At 39.6% G+C, this 18,094-nt stretch overlaps 1 protein-coding gene across 2 annotated transcripts in view; it reads left to right on the forward strand.

Moving 5' to 3' along the window:
• The window catches only part of LOC120520792 (NACHT, LRR and PYD domains-containing protein 3-like), a 69,306-nt gene that overhangs the window by 39,385 nt on the left and 11,827 nt on the right, over window positions 1-18,094 (forward strand). For both annotated transcript variants that reach the window (XM_039742875.1, XM_039742876.1), the window contains one exon: window positions 7,958-8,132. In XM_039742875.1, coding sequence (XP_039598809.1) covers window positions 7,958-8,132 — 175 coding nt within the window. The remainder of the gene's footprint in view (window positions 1-7,957; window positions 8,133-18,094) is intronic.

Genomic DNA, 18,094 nt, shown 5'->3' on the forward strand with positions numbered 1-18,094 from the left:
GACAAAATTTTAATTTTTTGGTAAAAGTAAAAAATAAAAATGTTTTAGAGTACCCAAGATATTTTATTTTTGGTTTTTAGATGTAACAACAGTGTGCAGTTCTGAAAGTCTCATCAACCAAGGGAGGACATGGACAGTTGTGACTAATTTAATATCTTTATACTCTAGCGTGGTATGTAGACGTTAATGGGATATTTACGTTAAAGAACATCACAGCAGGTTGAACATTTTAGATTTGCTGAAACCTCTGAGCTGCTGTCTGAGTTCACCAGTAGAGGTCAGTGCTGGGCTCACTTCTTTTCACACCCACCTGTTCTCATTGAATTGACTTTACGACAGGCGTAATGCATCATGGATACTCTAACCGCTCTCTTGGTGTCCCCGTGTTACTTCATGGAAGGTCTCACCTGCAGCAGTGGAAGTCAAGCGACATGGAGAGCTGGCTCACAACTGGCAGAAACTTTCTTTTCTAATATGATTCAGTATTCCTAACTCTACATGTAACACAGAGATAACGTGAGTGTAAAACAAATGAAAGATACTTAAAAGAATCTCTGGTACTTATTGTATTAATTATTACCTGTTATTTGGTCATAATGTGTGTGTGTGTGTGTGTGTGAGTTGGTCCTGTCCAGGACAGTTTCCTGCCTTACACCCTGTGCTGTTTGGATAGGCCCTGCAACCCTCACAACTCTGAATTGGATGAATGAGAACAGATGTGTGTGTGTGTGTGTGTGTGTGTGTAGTCAATGTGAGTGTCACTGGAGGAGTCACCTTTGGATTTTAAGCACCAACCTGAGTGACAGGCCTCTCTGTCATTAGGCTACATTCACTTGTAATCAGTTGTCATCTTCTCCATTTCTGTCCTTTGTTCACATGATACTTCAACTCTTTCTTTTCTTTTGATTGTGAAGCTCCATTCCTGTTTAGGTTTGTTCTCATAAAATGCAAAAAACAACAACTGTGATAGCCATGTCTGTCTGCCTCTCTGTCTGTCTGTCCGATTCTCAGTATGAAAGACGTTGGTTCCCAGTGGATTGAAATGTGAAATGTGGCACGTTTATTCTTCAAGTCTAATGTGTGCGACAGTCCGATGTCCACTGAGATATTGTGATTGTAGTGCGCTGTACACATTTTTGAAATTTCAAGATCTGTAGTTGAAAAATATTGGTGAATTTGTGAACTCAACTGTCTGAATACAAAGAACCATTCTGTGTGGCTTCAGTTACAGATAAATTTAACGCTTCATCATTTATAATCAGAGCTTTTACTTCAACTTTTATATTTTTTATATATACTGTATATTTCTTACTTGTTCAGCACCACTTCTGATGGCAAAACAGTGAAACCCCTGCAGTCGTGTGCTGAAGCAAATACACCACAGGATGGGGCGGGGTCAGATGTGGGCGGAGCCAGATGACAAATTACTACCATATATGGAACGAATGACATTAATGTGTGTTTATATATTCAATTCACTAAATAATGCCCTTTTTTATTTATTTAGTATGGTAGTTATTATATTTTTTATTACTTATCACCATCCCTTACAGTCCCAGAATGCAGCAGTAGATCTCAATATTTGCTAACATTTTTCTTCTTCATCCTCCATTCCATCCCGCACTCATGTTGCGTGAATCTCAGTCACGGCAGCTTAACATCAAAGTGGAGAAGTGACATGGTGTTCATGTCGATTACATTAAATGTGAAAGCGACTTAAGTACAGATGTGTGACAGACGGCTCGGTAACACTTCAGTGACTAAACGTGTCCTCAGGATTTGTGCAACAATTAAAAAAATCTCACAGCTGCATTATCTACAGATTATAATCTTTAACATGTCACTAACTCTGTCATTTATCGACCGCAGTGACCTCATGTCTGTCATGTTCAGATGCAGTCAAAATTTTTATCTTGAGATTTTAATTCTCTCTCAGTTGCTTCTTTATAAAATGTGATGTTTAAGATGTTTGAACTCCAGTTATCTGCAGACCTCCACATCCACAACAGGGCAGAAACCTTCACATCACTCGAGTAGACATCTGCTGTCTGTGAAGGCGACTTCAGCCACCTGATATTGTAAAATGTTATTATAAGATGTTTGATGTTCACTCGTAGTACATGGAATTACTCGTATATTCTGTTATTGCTGTTCTTTCTGAATGTGATTCACTTTATAAAAATATGTCATAAACAAAATGATGATAACAATACCTTTGGTGAAGTGATTAGAAAATGTTAAAATGCTCCAACTTTTAAAGCAGCTCATCAAGTCTCCGTACGCACATTTTCTTATTTGTTCCCCTGGGCGGCCATTGGGCACCATTGAGCCTGCAATCAGTGACTGGTGAAAGGTGAAGGAGACGCCAGTCTGGTCATGGGCACTGAAAAGAGAGGAGAAACAAAGGGGGATTGTGGGACGTGGTGGCCTGCTTGATCACATGACAAAGTGGTGCCATGACGAGGCAGAATCTCCAGTTTCCTGATTGAAGAGTGAGGACAAATCACAAAGTGTCAGTTTTAGTCAGAGGTGTGATTAAGTCCCAAATTTTGCAAGCACAAGTAAATCTCAAGTCTTAAACCTCACGTAAGAAGAAGCGAGTCCTAAGTAAGAAGAAGCGAGTCCTATATAGGTCTCAGGTCCTTGAAGTAAACTCAAGTCAGGTGTCAAGTCTGTTATTTTATGGGCACAAGTCTTCAGGTCTCATGTTTGGTCAGTACCTTCTCCTGATATATAAGCTTTTAAATCATTAGTTATAATGTAATTAATCATTGTGTTTATTCCTGTAATCACTACACAGACCTTCCAACTGTTCACATATTCGATCACTTGTGTGTGTTCACTCAAACCATTTGCATGACAGCAGACTGGACCTCAGCTCAAGGGTTTCTTTCTCCATTGCTATCCCAGGTAGCCTCTCATCTTCCTATCAGGCCACACATCCACAGTTACAGAGAGATGTTCAGCTTACTGCTCTTGTGTTTTGACTTTTGCTTGTTTCTCTGCAACCAATTTTCTATTTTAGAGGTAAAAGTCTTGTGTATACTTGCTATTGACAATGGACATGAAGTGATGAGAGCTCCTATGTTTAACTATTGAGAGGACATGTTGTAACCTACAATTACGTCTGACAATATTGCATTAGTGAGGATGCAGCGGTATGTAGCAAACCGCTTTACATCGCCAATGTCGCTGCTTCCAGCATGGCAGAGAGAGACAGAGAGAGAGTGCATGTGCCAGGCTTACTAATAGGAAACATTTAGAACCAAACCTCCAAGTGCTAAACTAACCAGCCACACACACAGCACAGAGAGTGAACAAATGAGACACAAGGCGAACAATACTGAAAAAATGAGTGCTGGGAGAGACTGATTGAATCTGTGGATACAGAGAGCTGACTGTACCTGATTTTTTAGAGGTGGATAGTAGGTTTAGGAGACAGAAGTTATTCAGTCTAAAAAGCATTCAGTATTAATTACTCCTCTCTCCCAGTATTGTCAGCGTTTACATTTTTACGTCTCCCACCAAACTTCATGTTCCTCCTCTGACTCCTCAAATGGATTGAGGTGGCCATTTTCATAGGGTACCCAGAAGTGCTCCAGGTGCTCTCAGATCTTCTTCTGGGTGTGATGGAAGTGCTGCAGCCCAGGGCTCAGCAATGGTCCAGGTACCCCCTTGGCGGTGGCCATGAGCCCCAGCAGGATTAAGCTTCTGTGCTCCAAATCTGTGGCGCTGCTGTGAGCCAGGGGGATTGCCCTCTAGTGTTCAACGGGAGGTATTGCCCTGAATATGCCCTGTCCCCCAGTTCTTCCACCACAAGGGCTGCAACCGTCTGCAACAAAATTTTGTATGATTTTGTTGGCCTCATTCATTACGTTTGAACCATCAAATCAGCACTGAAGATTAGCAAACAACATCCAGAGAAAACCTACAGGATAAAAGTGATTTCAATTACAAACAAGATTACACACGATGGAGGATACCCACACAGAGAATGGCAGACATGTAGACAGAGGTTCCTCCATTTTCTTGTTCTACAGCCACAGCTAACGTCAACCATCTGAGTTTGAGGAGTTTGCTGCGTCTTCTCTGCACGCGTTAAGCAGACTCTGAACTTTAAGTAATCTCTACCACTTCTTGTCCTGCTTGGTCACAATCCATGTCAATGCCCATAAATATGAGAGTCCTGGAGATTAAACGTCTATCTTCCGAGATTCAGGTGTCAGAATTTGCCACAAGTTACAGCATCTAGTCGAGGAAAGTCAGGATTCACTTTTTCAATTTATAAGTGAAGTTTGAATTAATCAGCAAATGTGTGTTGCCCTGGTTTAAAATTTGAACATTGATTTATTTATCTTTACATCTTTTTTGTCTTTATCTTAAAATTATCTTGTGCTGTTTATTTATTTATCTTCTGCTACTCCTTTTTAATTTACTGTATTTATACATCACAGCATCTGTGGCACAACAATTTCACTCTGCTTCTCACAATGTTTGTGACAACAAAGATCTCAAACCTCTAATCTTGAATTTTTATGACATCATTGTGACACCTCCTAAGGGCTATGGCCATGATTTTATGGTTGTTAGGGACATTGTTAGTCACATGACACTCCAGTTTAGAGGATGCCAGCTGATCCAGCACCTCGAGCTCAGGGTGACTGAACTGGTGGAGGAGTTGTCTGACCTGCGTTGTATTAGAGAACTGGCAGATCTGGCCCAGGTGTCCTTTAGTGAGGTGGCACTGGTGGAGTCTCCAGACCGATCAGGTGGGTCACATTTAAATGTAAGGACAAGGTGAGGGGTGTACTCTGTCTAGGGTCATCAACTCCAGAATTGGGATTGTCAAACTGCTGTCTTTGAAAACTCTGAAGTGTTGGGCAGTCAAGAGGAGCTCAATGAGCCACCTCAAAACCAATCACCAAAAAAAGAGGTTGAAATGGTAGAGGGTGCCATCATTAGGAAATTGAAGAGCAGGTTTCCACATGCACAGATGGGAGACCTCCTTGGAAGGGTGGATAGGCTCTTGGCAGGAGTGGTGATGTATCCAGTTGTCATTGACCATGATGGAACAAATGTCATACATAAGGGTAGTCTGTCAGTTCTGTAATACACATTTAAACAGTTAGGTGGCAGGCTGAGGAGCAGAACTGACAAGGTAGTCTTTTCCAAAGTTCTGCTTGTGCCACGTGCCAGTCCAGGTAAGACTTAGGAGAGCAGAAGGCTTAACACATGGCTCACATTTAGTTGTAGGGAAGAAGGGTGTAGATTTATGAGGCATTGGGACTCCTTTTGGAGCTGTTCTGCCATGATGGGTTACATCTGAACAGGAGAGGGACCGACGTATTAAGGAGGAGTATGAGGAGGTCAATCGAGGATTATTTAAACTGGGGAATGGCTTGGCAGTTCTGGACAGGCCAGGTTTAGAACTGAACATGGAGGAACAAACAATGGTGTAGGAATAAAATGTATAGTAATGTAAATTCTAACCCAATGTTTAAATGTAAAAGTAAGATGAGTAACGCATTAACAATAGCTTGTCTTAATGCTAGAAATATGAAGTTTTAAAAGGATAAACTGGGATAAGATTTAAAGTGTGGAGAGAGTCGAGGAGTATTGGTACAGGTTTTAAAACATTTTACGTGTAATGCAGGTACATATCTAAATTGCAATACATAGGAAATTTAAAATAACTCTTCAGTGGGTTAAAAAAGAAGCTGCAAAGGAATAATAACTAATATATAATACACTAAAATAACTAATAACTACAAAGTGAATCGTAGAGTGTATGAGAACATGAGGGCAACCATTAAGAAGGATATCAGGGAGGCTAAAAGACAGTTGGAGAGGAATAGAGCACATAAGGCGACAGACGACCATAAGAGATTCTTTCAGTATTTTAGTAGTAAAAGAACAGTTAAGGAGGAGGTGAAGTTCATCAGGAATAGTAAAGGGGAATTAAAAGACACAGACAATGAAATAGCAGATGAGCTAAACTTACATTGTTCAGAGGTCTTCACAAGTGAGGAAGTAGATAATCTCCCAGTGGTAACAGGGACTATTAAGGAGGTACTGAGGGTTTGGGGATTGTAGAGGGAGAAGTGCTGCTGAGATTAAATAAGATGAAATCAAACAAATCACCTGGACCAGATAATATTTACCCTCGAGTACTTAAGGAGGTTAGTAAGTACAGATATAAACCCTTGGTGCATATTTTTAGGAAGATTCTACACTGTGGGGAAATTCCGAAGGACTGGAAAATTCCAAATATTATCCTGTTATTTAAAAAGGGTAACTGTGCAGATCCAAGTAACTGTACGTTAGTAAGCTTATTGTGCATCACAGGTCAATTAATGGTAGGAATTATTAAGGGAGAGATTGAGCAAAACCTGTCAAGAACAGGAGTTATTAGGAACAGTCAGCGTGGGTTCAGAAGAGAGGGGTCATGTTTAAAGAATATATTGGAATTCTATGAGGAAGCAACACAATGATATGACCAAAGTGGTGCAGATGATATTACTTATGTTGACTTCCAGAAAGAGTTTGATAAGCTGTCGTGTAAAGAGGTTGGACATCAAAGTAAAAGAAGTGGGAGTTCAGGGTGTGGGGTGTAGGTGGGTGCAAAATTGGCTCAGACACAAAAAGCAGAGGGTGATGGTGCAGGGAACCTTATCAGAATTGGCTAATATCAACAGTGGTGTCCGGCTCGGGTCAGTGTGGGAGCTGCTGCTATTTTTAATATCTATAAATGGTTTAAATGTCAAACTGGTTAAGTTTGCAGATGATACCAAGATAGGTGAATTGGCAGATCATCAAGAATCCGTTGAATCATCACTCAGGGACTTGGACAGCATACAGGCTTGGGCAGATTTTTTGACGATGAAATTTAATGTCAGTAAATGTAAAGTACTACACGTAGGATGTAAAACTGTGAGGTTTGAATTCACAATTGGGATTTTGAAAATTGAATGTACACCTAATGATTAGGATTTAGGAGTCTTAGTGGACTCAACACAATCAATTTCCAGACAGTGTTCAGAAACCATTAAGAAGGTTATCAGAATGTCAGGTTATATAGCGCCTTGATGTGTGGAGTACAAGTCACAGGAGCTTCTTCTCAACCTTTATAACACACTGGTGAGGCCTCATCTGGAGCCCTGTGTGCAGTTTTGGTCTCCAGGCTACAAAAAGGACAAAGCAGCCCTAGAAAAGGTCCAGAGAAGAGCGACTAGGATGATTCAGGGCTACAGGGGTTGAATTATGAGGAAAGATTAAAAGAGCTGAGCCTTTACAGTTTAAGCAAAAGGAGATGAACAGGGGACATGATTGATGTGTTTAAAATTATGAAGGGATTTAGTCCAGTGGATTGAGACTGTGACTTTTAAATGGGTTCAACAAGAACATGGGGACAGAGATAGAAACTTGTGAAGGGTAAATTTCGTGTTTCATCATAAGGAAGTTTCTGTTCACACTGAGAACCACAGACACACAGAATAAGTGACCACATGGTGTGACGGACTGTAGGACTTTAGGGGCCTTCAAAAGTCAATTTGATGTTATTTTTGGGGATTTAAGTGAATAGGACTGGCGAGCTTTATTGAGCTGAATGGCCTCTTCTCATCTAAATCTTTTTATTGTTCTAATGTTCTAATGCTCCCAGCATTATAAAAGCTCATGGGAAGTGCAGTCCCTGAACGGAGATTGACAGGTGGCCCCACTTCTTTTGGGACCATCTTCAAAATATATGGGACTTGGCAGAACAAGCATCCACACATAAAAATCAAACAAAAACAAAACTGATAAAAATACATAATTATATAAATAAAAAACAAACATCACAATAGCATAAACAGTCATAATCAAAGGACCAAAGATGAACAAAAAGGACATAATAAAGGAAGTTACACATTAGCCAGAGAGATGAGCCCTTAAACATAACATCTTGCTTGTTTTTCAGATTGTCAAATTCAAAGAAGAATCTGAGGGGACAGAGGCTGTGGAGGCCTTCATCGGTGACGTAATGAAGAAGGACAGAGTGGTGCTAATCGGCCTGTGGGAGGCGCTGGCTGAGCAACTTGAGAGACTCCAATCACCAAACCTCTTAAGATTAATGGAGGAGGTGACAGAAGAGAGTAAGTCACTGAAGTCCTGTTCACAGTAAAATTCTGAATGTCCAAACACAAAATTAGGTGAAGTAGATGAAGCATTACTGGTGAGACCCATGATTAGCACCCTGACACCATTAAGTCCTAAGCTCAGTGTGCCCTCTGATACCTTCAGACTCATTTTTAATTTTCTTTAACAGACAGATAATCACAGGCTCATTTGTCCAGGCCTTTACAGGTTTGTTGTCAGGTCCTTACCTCTGACTGGTAAGAAGGTCATCCCTTTCATTTTTTATCACAGATTGTTGGAGATTTCTATGGTTTGAGTTCTCAAGGCCTCAGCATTATTGCCAGACAATTCTTGACTTTTGTGACTTGTAAGAGAACCAAAGGACAACGATAAAGAGTTGGGTACCTCCATGGTAACCCCATACAATTGGATTACATATAATATAAAAAAAAGCAAATAATTATATAAAGGTTTTTCAGACATGAGTTCAGTACAGAACTAGAAAAGATGACATAGCTTCCAGTTTTTAGTCCTCCTCGCAGAAAGAAAATGGTCCAGGGGGACGGATGGACACGGCTTTATCATATACACTGAAATTAACTGCATATTGTTTATTAGTTGAATGCATCTGATTGTAATTATCCTGTAACAATATAATGGTCCACGGAATGGCCAAATTATTCCAAATACCATAACTGCTTTAGCGTTGTTACTCTCACTGCACTTTCTTCTTTCAGCTGCTCCCATTAGGTGTTGCCACAGCGGAACATCTTTTTCCATATTCCTCTCACTGCACCACTTGGAGTATTTATATCACTGTATCTGAGTGTGAATCACAGCTCTACAGCAGCTGATTGGAAAGAGAATTATCGGTATACAGCATCAAGCACACGCTGCCTCAGCCATGCTGTCTATTTGAACTGCTCTCATACGACAAGGCTTTCCTGTACAAACCTTGCGGTTCAGAAACAGTTTCATCACAAGAACTATAAACGCACTCAATCAGTCCATCGTGCTCCTTGGAGAAATGTCTGTACTTATAAGTACAATCACCTCGCTGTAAACTTGAACTACAGACATAATATTGCACAACCTGAGCCACTTTATAAAGCGCGTATTTACATATGATGACAATATCATTTTTAAGGTGAAATGCAGTGAAATATGTTTATTATATTGTACAGATAAAATTTTAACAAAATTTGAATAATCTATATTGTTAATAATTAAACATGTGAGGACACGGTGCCTCAGCACTAGTGATGAGTTGGCGCCCCATCCAGTGATTGTTCCTGCCTCGTGTTGTATTCTTGCTGGTGCTGACGTGACACTGGATGGATAGATGGATAGAATAATTAAACACATACTATGACGATATTTCAAAACTCCTTAAGAGTTTTGAAGAATCGGCGTTCTAAGCTTACAGATGGCTTAATCTCTGTTACAGAGCTGATTGTGTGGCGATTGGGTATTTGGAGAAAGAAAAGGAAGGACAGGAATTGAAGGTTAGTACATTTGAAAGAGACAGTACTGCTACAAAAAATCATTTCATCGAAGGTCGCACATGGCGCAGCAAGCATCTTGCGTGAGGCATGAACAATAACTGCACCACTGTGTTCCCATGTTTAATAACATACTTTAACTCCTGTCATCATGAAAATGATTTCAAGTATACATCTTAGTATTTTAATTATTCAGGGAGCTGTAATATCACGAATGTAATGGATTCTGTTTCCTGTCAGAGGAAGAGAAAGCCCGCTTAAGAAGCACATAGTGATTCACACACAAAGAGCACATAGAAGATCAAATACAAAATAAAGCATTTAACGTGCTACTTTAGTTACGATGGGATTGAGAAACTAGTAAATTAAACGATTTTAAGATGAAGTTTATGATGTTCTACTTTAATGACAAAATAAACTACGTGATTAAAGTGGAAATTTTGAGATTAAAGTTGATATTTTTAGCTTTTTTCTCACTGTCACTATTTTTTTTTCTTTTCTCTGTACCCTAAAAAGCTTCCATATGACACTCAGACAGTGGGCTACGACACACCTTTTCATGGCAACTTTGTTATCTGGCAACTTCATTTTTATTTCGGGCACTGTGCAACTTTGTAAACTTAAGCTTTCGCGTTTCTCAAACACGCTATATCACTCGATTAACTTCCTTTTGTTGTTTATACCACTGTTTAAACCATTAAATAGTATGTTTTTCTTTGCCTCCCCCGTGCTTTTGCCATTGCCTTTTCACAAAACGCTAAGCTTAAGGGCTATTTATATTGATTTGCATAGTCAAAGAGGCGTAATTCTGGGAGGAGTTGGAGAGTCGCAGCAGGCGCATGCAAAGTGTGTTACTTTTTACGCTGACCGGGATTTATGGAGCGGAAGAAAGTGGAAGTTGGCGAACACACAGATTTATGCATCTGGATTTTTTTGTGCATACGCACATTTACGCTTTTGTCCTTAACGGCATGTTATAGTGTGAATTCTACACTTGGCTTTATGCATGAGGCCCCTAGTCTGCTGAGGCAGGAAGAGAGAAAGACACATTAAGAAGCAGTGACAACCCTTGGTGTGACAGTAGAATTACAGTCACTAGAGCCCTTGAGATGTCCCCTATGTGCACGTGTGTGACAGACAGGATAAAAGAAAGTTTAAAAGGTCATTGGAAAGAAATATCACAAAAAAAGCAAGGAGGACCCAAAGAGTTTCTGGCAACATTTTAGCAATAAATAGCCATCATAGACTAGGTGAAGTGTGCCAGTGAAGGAGATGTAGGGTGACGGAGCAGAACTTTTTTTGCATTCCTTTTCTTTGCTAAAACAGCTGAATACTGCAAAATGTCCCTCATCTGTTAATGCTTCTGCATTTGCTTAAGAATTATCTCAAGGTTTTGAGAATTAGAAATTGAAAGTGTAAAAAGCTCTCCAGTATTGTAAATGTAGATTTTGTAGAAATGCTGCTGTTGGATATTACTTCATTGGCCATGTTTTCAATGACAAGAGATAAGAATTAGTTTAAATTGAATGCATCAAGCACTAAGTATGTATGGACTTTAAGAGAGTTTTTATAGCCCCTGTTTCTAAGTTATTCAAGTATGCCTCACTATAGTCTGACACGCTGAGAGGAAGCACACTAACATACTGACGTGCTGACGTCTTCTTTGCAATTGAGAGAGAAGCAGCTGGGAGTTGCTGAGAGTTTTTGTGTTTTCTGTAGTGTGAGAGTTAAATAAAAATACATTTCGCTCCTATATACTTGGGTTTAGGTTGCCGCTAAAGAATCGTGCTGGAATTTTTAAAGCTTTTTTCACTTTAGAAGGGCTTTTGTTCACCTGCACAGGAGCAAAAGCAACTGGGTGTTTAGGAGTGTGTTTGCAGAAGTTGCTTTTTACGAGCAGCTGTAGCTTTACTGGCACTTGTAAGTAAATAAGTAATTATATAACCTACAGTATGTCATAGCAATACATAGTTAATAAGTAACAGAGACAGCAATTCCTTAGTTAAATAAAGGGAGCCATGGCTGTCTTCAAAGTAATAAAGTAGAAGGCTCAGTAGTATGTAGGTAGGTGGTCAGCGTTAAAACACCTGATCAGGCACAAAGGGCGGTAGGAGCACATTAGACAGTAGGAAATTAACTAGCTGAAATATTCACTAAGCAAGTTTTTTATATATTTTTTAAAGTTCTTAGCAGTCAAGAAGTAGAGCAGCTAAGCAGAATAACAACAGCATTAATCATTAATACCAAGGAGTACAAACAATATAACTGAAGAGCTTTTTAGTAAATAATAAGAGGAGCAGTAAGTTAGGAGAACAGACAGAGAAAAGAAATGTTAACCTCAAAGAAGAACAAGCAGCAGGCAATCAAGATGGAGAAGATTATAGGAGCTTAACATTAGAATCCCTGAAGCCTACTAAAAAACTTAAAATCCCTTAAATCCCTTTGCACCTTTACATCAGTGTCTTTTGTGTTGTAATTGTGTCGATCAGCACAAGCAGCAGGCAGCCTGCTCACTCATCCACCCACTGAGGCAGCTGAAGTCTTTTTATCTGAGAGTTAGGAGTCAGGAATTGGGTAAATAAAATATCATTCTTTGGAATATTTAAAATTCATGTGTGTTCCGTGTCTATAACGATCTGGGTAAATGTAGGATGACAGGAAATGCAAGGCAAGAAATATTGAACACAACAGAAACTTTTTTCATGCATTAGTAATAATTACAAAATGCCAACGTGAAGTGTATAATGTGTGAAGACTGAAGTCCAAATATCAAATAAACACTTTCACAAAAGTTATAACAAAGTAAGTGCACTTTTAATCAAGAATACAACAAATGAAAAAAAAATATTCAATTTACATGTTGCTGTCAATGAGTAAAAAACCAACCCCTAATATCAATTCACACAAAGCTGACATTGCTGGTGCAGTGGTAAGAACTGCTGTCTAGTAATCAACAGGTTGTAGGTTCAAGTCCGGGCTTTCTCTGTTTTGAGTAGTGAGCTGCTATTATTTTTACTATAAACATACATTTGATTTGAGTCTGTAAAAGTCAGTGTAAATGTTGGCTACTTGTAAAAGATATTGCTGAAGGGATATAAGCAGACACACAAATGCTGGTGATCAGGTCTTCTGGGTATCTTGTTGTCACTTGATTTTTTTATTCAGTTTTATTTTTGAATAAAAGCACACTCGTTTCGTTATGCCTTTACGAAAGTGTTTCTTTTATATTCCAGTAACCACTTGAAAGAGATCAACTCTGTTTCTTCCTCTCCCACGCATGCACTCACACATACATGTATGAAAACGTCACTATCTGAAAACGCTATGGCATTTGAACTTGAGTTGTCATTTGAACAATTTTTTTTCCGATCTTGCCCAATCTCCACATTATGGTGCATGGTACTGACAATGCAGACAGGCTTCTTCTTTTTTGGTGCATACACTGTCAGCATGGCACTGCCAGGTCTAAGCATTAGTGTGGAGAATTGCTTGCACACTGAAGTTACTGTACCAGCAGCTAGATGTTCCCGTTGTGTTGTGGTGCAGCAGTTTATTACACAGAAATAGCAATGTGAAGAACTTGTCTGTTGTACCAGTTCTGCTTTTGTACAGAATTGGCTTAATGACCACAGTATCGGAAAGTCTTTCTCCTGTGGAAAACTGGGGTCTTTTTCTAAATAAGGAGTGGCATTGCAAATGTACTTTGTCTTCAAATCTGCCTCAATCCAAAACTTTATGCCAAATTTATCAAGCTTGATAGAGATATATTGAAAGAAAGGACAAAGGACCTTGATTGGAAACAAGTGCTCATCAACAGTAATATGTTGCCCTGGGTTGTAACTCAAAACACAGTTCTCAACAAAACGTTGCCAGATGTCCGAGATCGCGGCAAATCTGTCGTTTCCCACACGTTCTGCACGGGTGTCTTTGTTGTCAAAGCTCAAATGCCGCATGATAGTCTGATAGCGGTCACAGGGCATTGAGTCTTTGATTACCAGTACAACAAATAGTTATGAGAAGTCATCAACCACAGCACCAACTGTGGTCATCACTCCTCTTGTGAAAAGAATGGACATAAATGCCATCGACTCAAAGAGGGAGAATTAAGTTCGTGGTACCACGTGAACGTCACTGAGAGCATAAAACTGAATAATAACAAAACAAGTGCTAACTTTTACAAGTAGCTAAAATTTACACCAATGTTACAGACTCAAATCAAATGTATGTTTTTAGTAATAGTAATAGCAGCTCACTACTCAAAACAGAGAAAGCCCACAACCTGTTGATTACGAGACAGCAGCTCTTACTGTTGCACCAGCCAAGCAGACATGTCAGCCTTCTGTCGATTGACATTTGGGCTTGGGTATTTACTCATTGACAGCAACATCTAAATTGAACAATTTCTTTTTTGTCGGTTATATTCTTGAATAAACATGCACGTATTTTGTTATACCTTTTGTGAAAGTGTTTATTTGATATTTGGACTTCAGCCTTCACACATTATACACCTCACATCGGCATTTTGTCATTATTACTAACTAGCAAAATACCCGCGCTTCACAGCGGAGAAGTAGCGTGTTAAAGAAGTTATGAAAAAGAAAAGGAAACATTTTAAAAATAACATAACATGATTGTCAATGTAATTGTTTTATGACTGTTATGAGTGTTACTGTCATCAAGGATTTGATTATCATTATTTCTTTCAATCAGGTTCGTATTTGGAGGATGTGTTGTGTTCAAGTTATATTCCATGTTTGTCAACCGTTGTAAAGATATCAGGTTTCATTCATCGAAGTGTTCACTGCGGTATCGGTACTCGTGAATCTAAGATGTTTAACAGGCATTCCCGGTATTAAGTTGTGGATTTGCCTGCGAATATTTAGCGGTAGCGTGTTTATGAACGTAATTCAACTTTTCCCAGTCCTGCAAAGTCAGTTCACGTGAGCCGCTCGGAGTACATGCATCGAAGCTTCTCAGCTGTGTTTGTGCTATCTCGTGCGATCTTGCGATGTCCACGGCTTTATTTAATGTTAGCTCAGACCTGGCATACCAGCAATTTTAACTCTGTTACAAAGTGATCAAAAGTCTCGTTTAAACCCTGTGTCTTCTCATTAAACTTGTATCTCGCGAATATCGTATTCTTCGAGGGCATGACAAACGCCAGCGGCAGCCTGTCTATGAACTTAATTTAAACTTTAGGTTTACACCGTGCTTTGATTCCGAAGTAGCTGCACTCATGAATATGCTTGTATGCGTCACTCGCTTCATATTCTTTTGCTGCCTTCTCAATTGTGTAATGCATTTTTTGAACAGGTTTCATTCATCGAAGTGATCACTTCCCAAATCGGTACTCGTGAATCTAAGATGTTTAACAGGCATTCCCGTTATTAAGTTGTGGATTTGCCTGCGAATATTTAGTGGTAGCGTGTCTATGAACGTACTTTAAACTTAAGCTTTACACCTTGCTTTCCTATTGATATGTGTACAAAGGCTTGTTCAGTGTCAGAGGGTTTCCGCAGTAGCTACACTTATGAATATGCTAAGCACAGTCCTTCACCCACGAATATTTACCTTATATGGGCAGGCACTCAATTATGTGGGAGGCGTGATGATGTGGGACACAACTCTGCCTCACACGGCGACCGAGCTGCAGGCTATGGCCGTATACAGTATATGGACAAAGTAGGTTCCAGTTATGACCGTAACGCGTAGAATTTCAAAATGAAACCTGCTTAACTTTTGTAAGTAAGCTGTAAGGAATGAGCTGCCAAATTTCAGCCTTCCACCTACACGGGAAGTTGGAGAATTAGTGATGAGTCAGTCAGTCAGTCAGGGCTTTGCCTTTTATTAATATAGATACATAAAAAAGTTTCTGTTTTAATTATGTGTTTAACATTTCTTGCCTCGCATTTCCTGTTATCTAACATTTACACAGATCGTTATAGACACAGAACACACATGAATTGTAAATATTCCAAAGAACGGTATTTTATTTATCCAATTCCAGACTCCTATTTTTACTCAGATCATTGTAGACATAGAACACAAATGAAATGTATGTATTCCAGATAACAATAAATTATTTACTTTATACAATTCCAGACTCCTAATTCCCAGATAAAGGGACTTCAGCTTCCTTGGTTGGGGATGAGTGAGCAGGCTACCTGCTGATTGTGCCGAGTGACACATTTGAAAATCAAAAACACAATCATTCGTTAGGTGCAAAGGAATTTAAGGTGGCCTGGAATTATGATTTTTTCTGTAGGCTTCAGAGATTCTAATGGGGGCCAGAAGGTGTGCAATAGCTCTAGCAGTTCTATAATCTAATTTTATTTTCTTAAATTTTTTTCAGTTTTATCATTTAGGCTAAATCATTTAATTTTAATTTAAAAAGTTAAGGCAGTTTTAGTAACCCCAAGTCAAGTTTTAAAAATGCGGCTAGTGCAATGCAAGGCCTGTTGGATGTTGGACTTTTTAGATGATGGTTTGGAGGAGCCAGTTGTCTATGAGGGCAACATCTGCAAGAGATGCCAGCTGATCCGACATCTCAAGCTCAGGTGTCGCTGAACTGGAGGAGGAGTTTGCTGGCCTGGTTTGTACAGTAGTACAGAATTGGTGGACCTGGCCCAGGTGTTCTTTAGAGAGATAGTGTGCACCCCCAAGGTGGGGCGTGAGTAGAATCCAGACCAGACAGATAGAGATAGGAGGTTATAGTCACAAGGTGGAAGGTAAAGGATGAACACGGCATCAACCCCAGAATTAGAAGTGTCAAACCATTATTATGTACTTGCGGAGCTGGATGGTGTCCCTGAAGATTCTGAGGTGGTAGGCAGGGATGAATCCCATCGGGCCACCTCAAAACCAGTTCCTAGAAAGAGAGACATAGTGATAGTTGGGGACTCCGTCATTAGAGAGAGTGAAGCGCATGATTGCTCCAGAGACAGAGAGTCTCACACTGTGTGTTGCCTTACTGGTGCACAGGTGGGGGACCTCCATGGAAGGGTGGATAGGCTCTTGGCCAGGGCAGAGGTGGATGACATACATAAGGGTAGTCTGTCAGTTCTGCAATACAAATTTAAGGAGTTAGGTGCCAGGCTGAGGAGCAAAACTGACAAGGTGGTCTTCTCTGAAGTTTTGCCTGTGCTACGCGCCAGTCCAGGTAAGACTGAGGAGATTAGAAGGCTTAACGTGTGGCTCCAATCTTGGTGCAGGGTAGAAGGGTATGGGTTTATGGGGCATCAGGACTCCTTTTGGAACAGATGGTTCAGCCGTGATGGGTTACATCGTAACCGGAGTGTCAGCAATGTTTTGGGGAGGTGTATGAATAGGCTGGTTGAGGGGCAGGGAGTTTAGGACAGGCCAGGATAAGAAATATACACAGAGAAACAAACAATAGTGCAAAAATAACAATGTATAGTAATGTAAATTCTAGCCCAATGTCTAAATATAAAAGTAAAATGAATAACACATTCAAAATAGCTTGCCTTAATGCTAGAAGTATTAAAAATAAAACAAGTGAGTTGGAGTTTTATGTAAAGGAGCATTATTATGATATTATAGCAATAACAGAATCCTGGCTAAATAACAAAGATGGGGATGAGTGTAACATAGAGGGGTACACATTATTAGGAAGGACAGACAGAACAGAAAAGGAGGTGGGGTTGCTGTTTATGCCAAACAGAATTCAAATCTAAGTCCTCTTCAGTTGGATGATGAGCCCCATCTTAGTGAGGACGTGTGGCTTCGCCTGGAAAATATTAGGGAAAGAGGTCTTATTTTAGGAGTGTGTTAGAGACCACCCAATTCAGACAGTAATTTCAACAAACATCTTTTTACTAATATTAAAAAGACAAGATTACAGGGGTATATTATAGTCATGGGGGACTTAAACTATCTGAATATTAACTGGGATAACCTTGCAGATGGAGGAGCACAAGAGCAGGAGTTTTTAGAAATAAGCAGTGACTGTTTGTTAACACAGCATGTTAAAGAGCCAACACGGGGTGAAGCCTGTCTGGATTTAGTATTCTGTAATAATCAGGATAGAATTGAGGGTGTAGAGGTGATTGGACCACTAGGGTGACGTGACTATAATGTAATACAATTCTCAGTATTTTGTAAGAGTACAGATGCAAAGACTAAAATTGTTAAGTTGAACTTTGGTAGGGCTAATTTTGAGCAGATGTGACAGTCTAAGTAGGATAGACTGGGATAAGCTTTTAAATGTAGAGACAGTCGAGGAGCAGTGGAACAGGTTTAAAAATGTTTTACATGTAATGCACAGCAGGTACTGTATGTACCTAAATGTGGAATTAATAGGAAATAATAAAAACATCAACAACTTTACAATACGTTAATAAAGAGTTAAAAAAGAAGATGCAAAGAAAAAAATGAGAAGATGAGGGCAACCATTAAGAAGGATATCAGAGAGGCTAAAAGACAGTTGGAGAGGAATAGAGCAGATAGGGTGAAAGACG

Source organism: Polypterus senegalus, unplaced genomic scaffold, assembly GCF_016835505.1.
Source record: "Polypterus senegalus isolate Bchr_013 unplaced genomic scaffold, ASM1683550v1 scaffold_5160, whole genome shotgun sequence".
Classification (NCBI taxonomy): Eukaryota; Metazoa; Chordata; class Cladistia; order Polypteriformes; family Polypteridae; genus Polypterus; species Polypterus senegalus.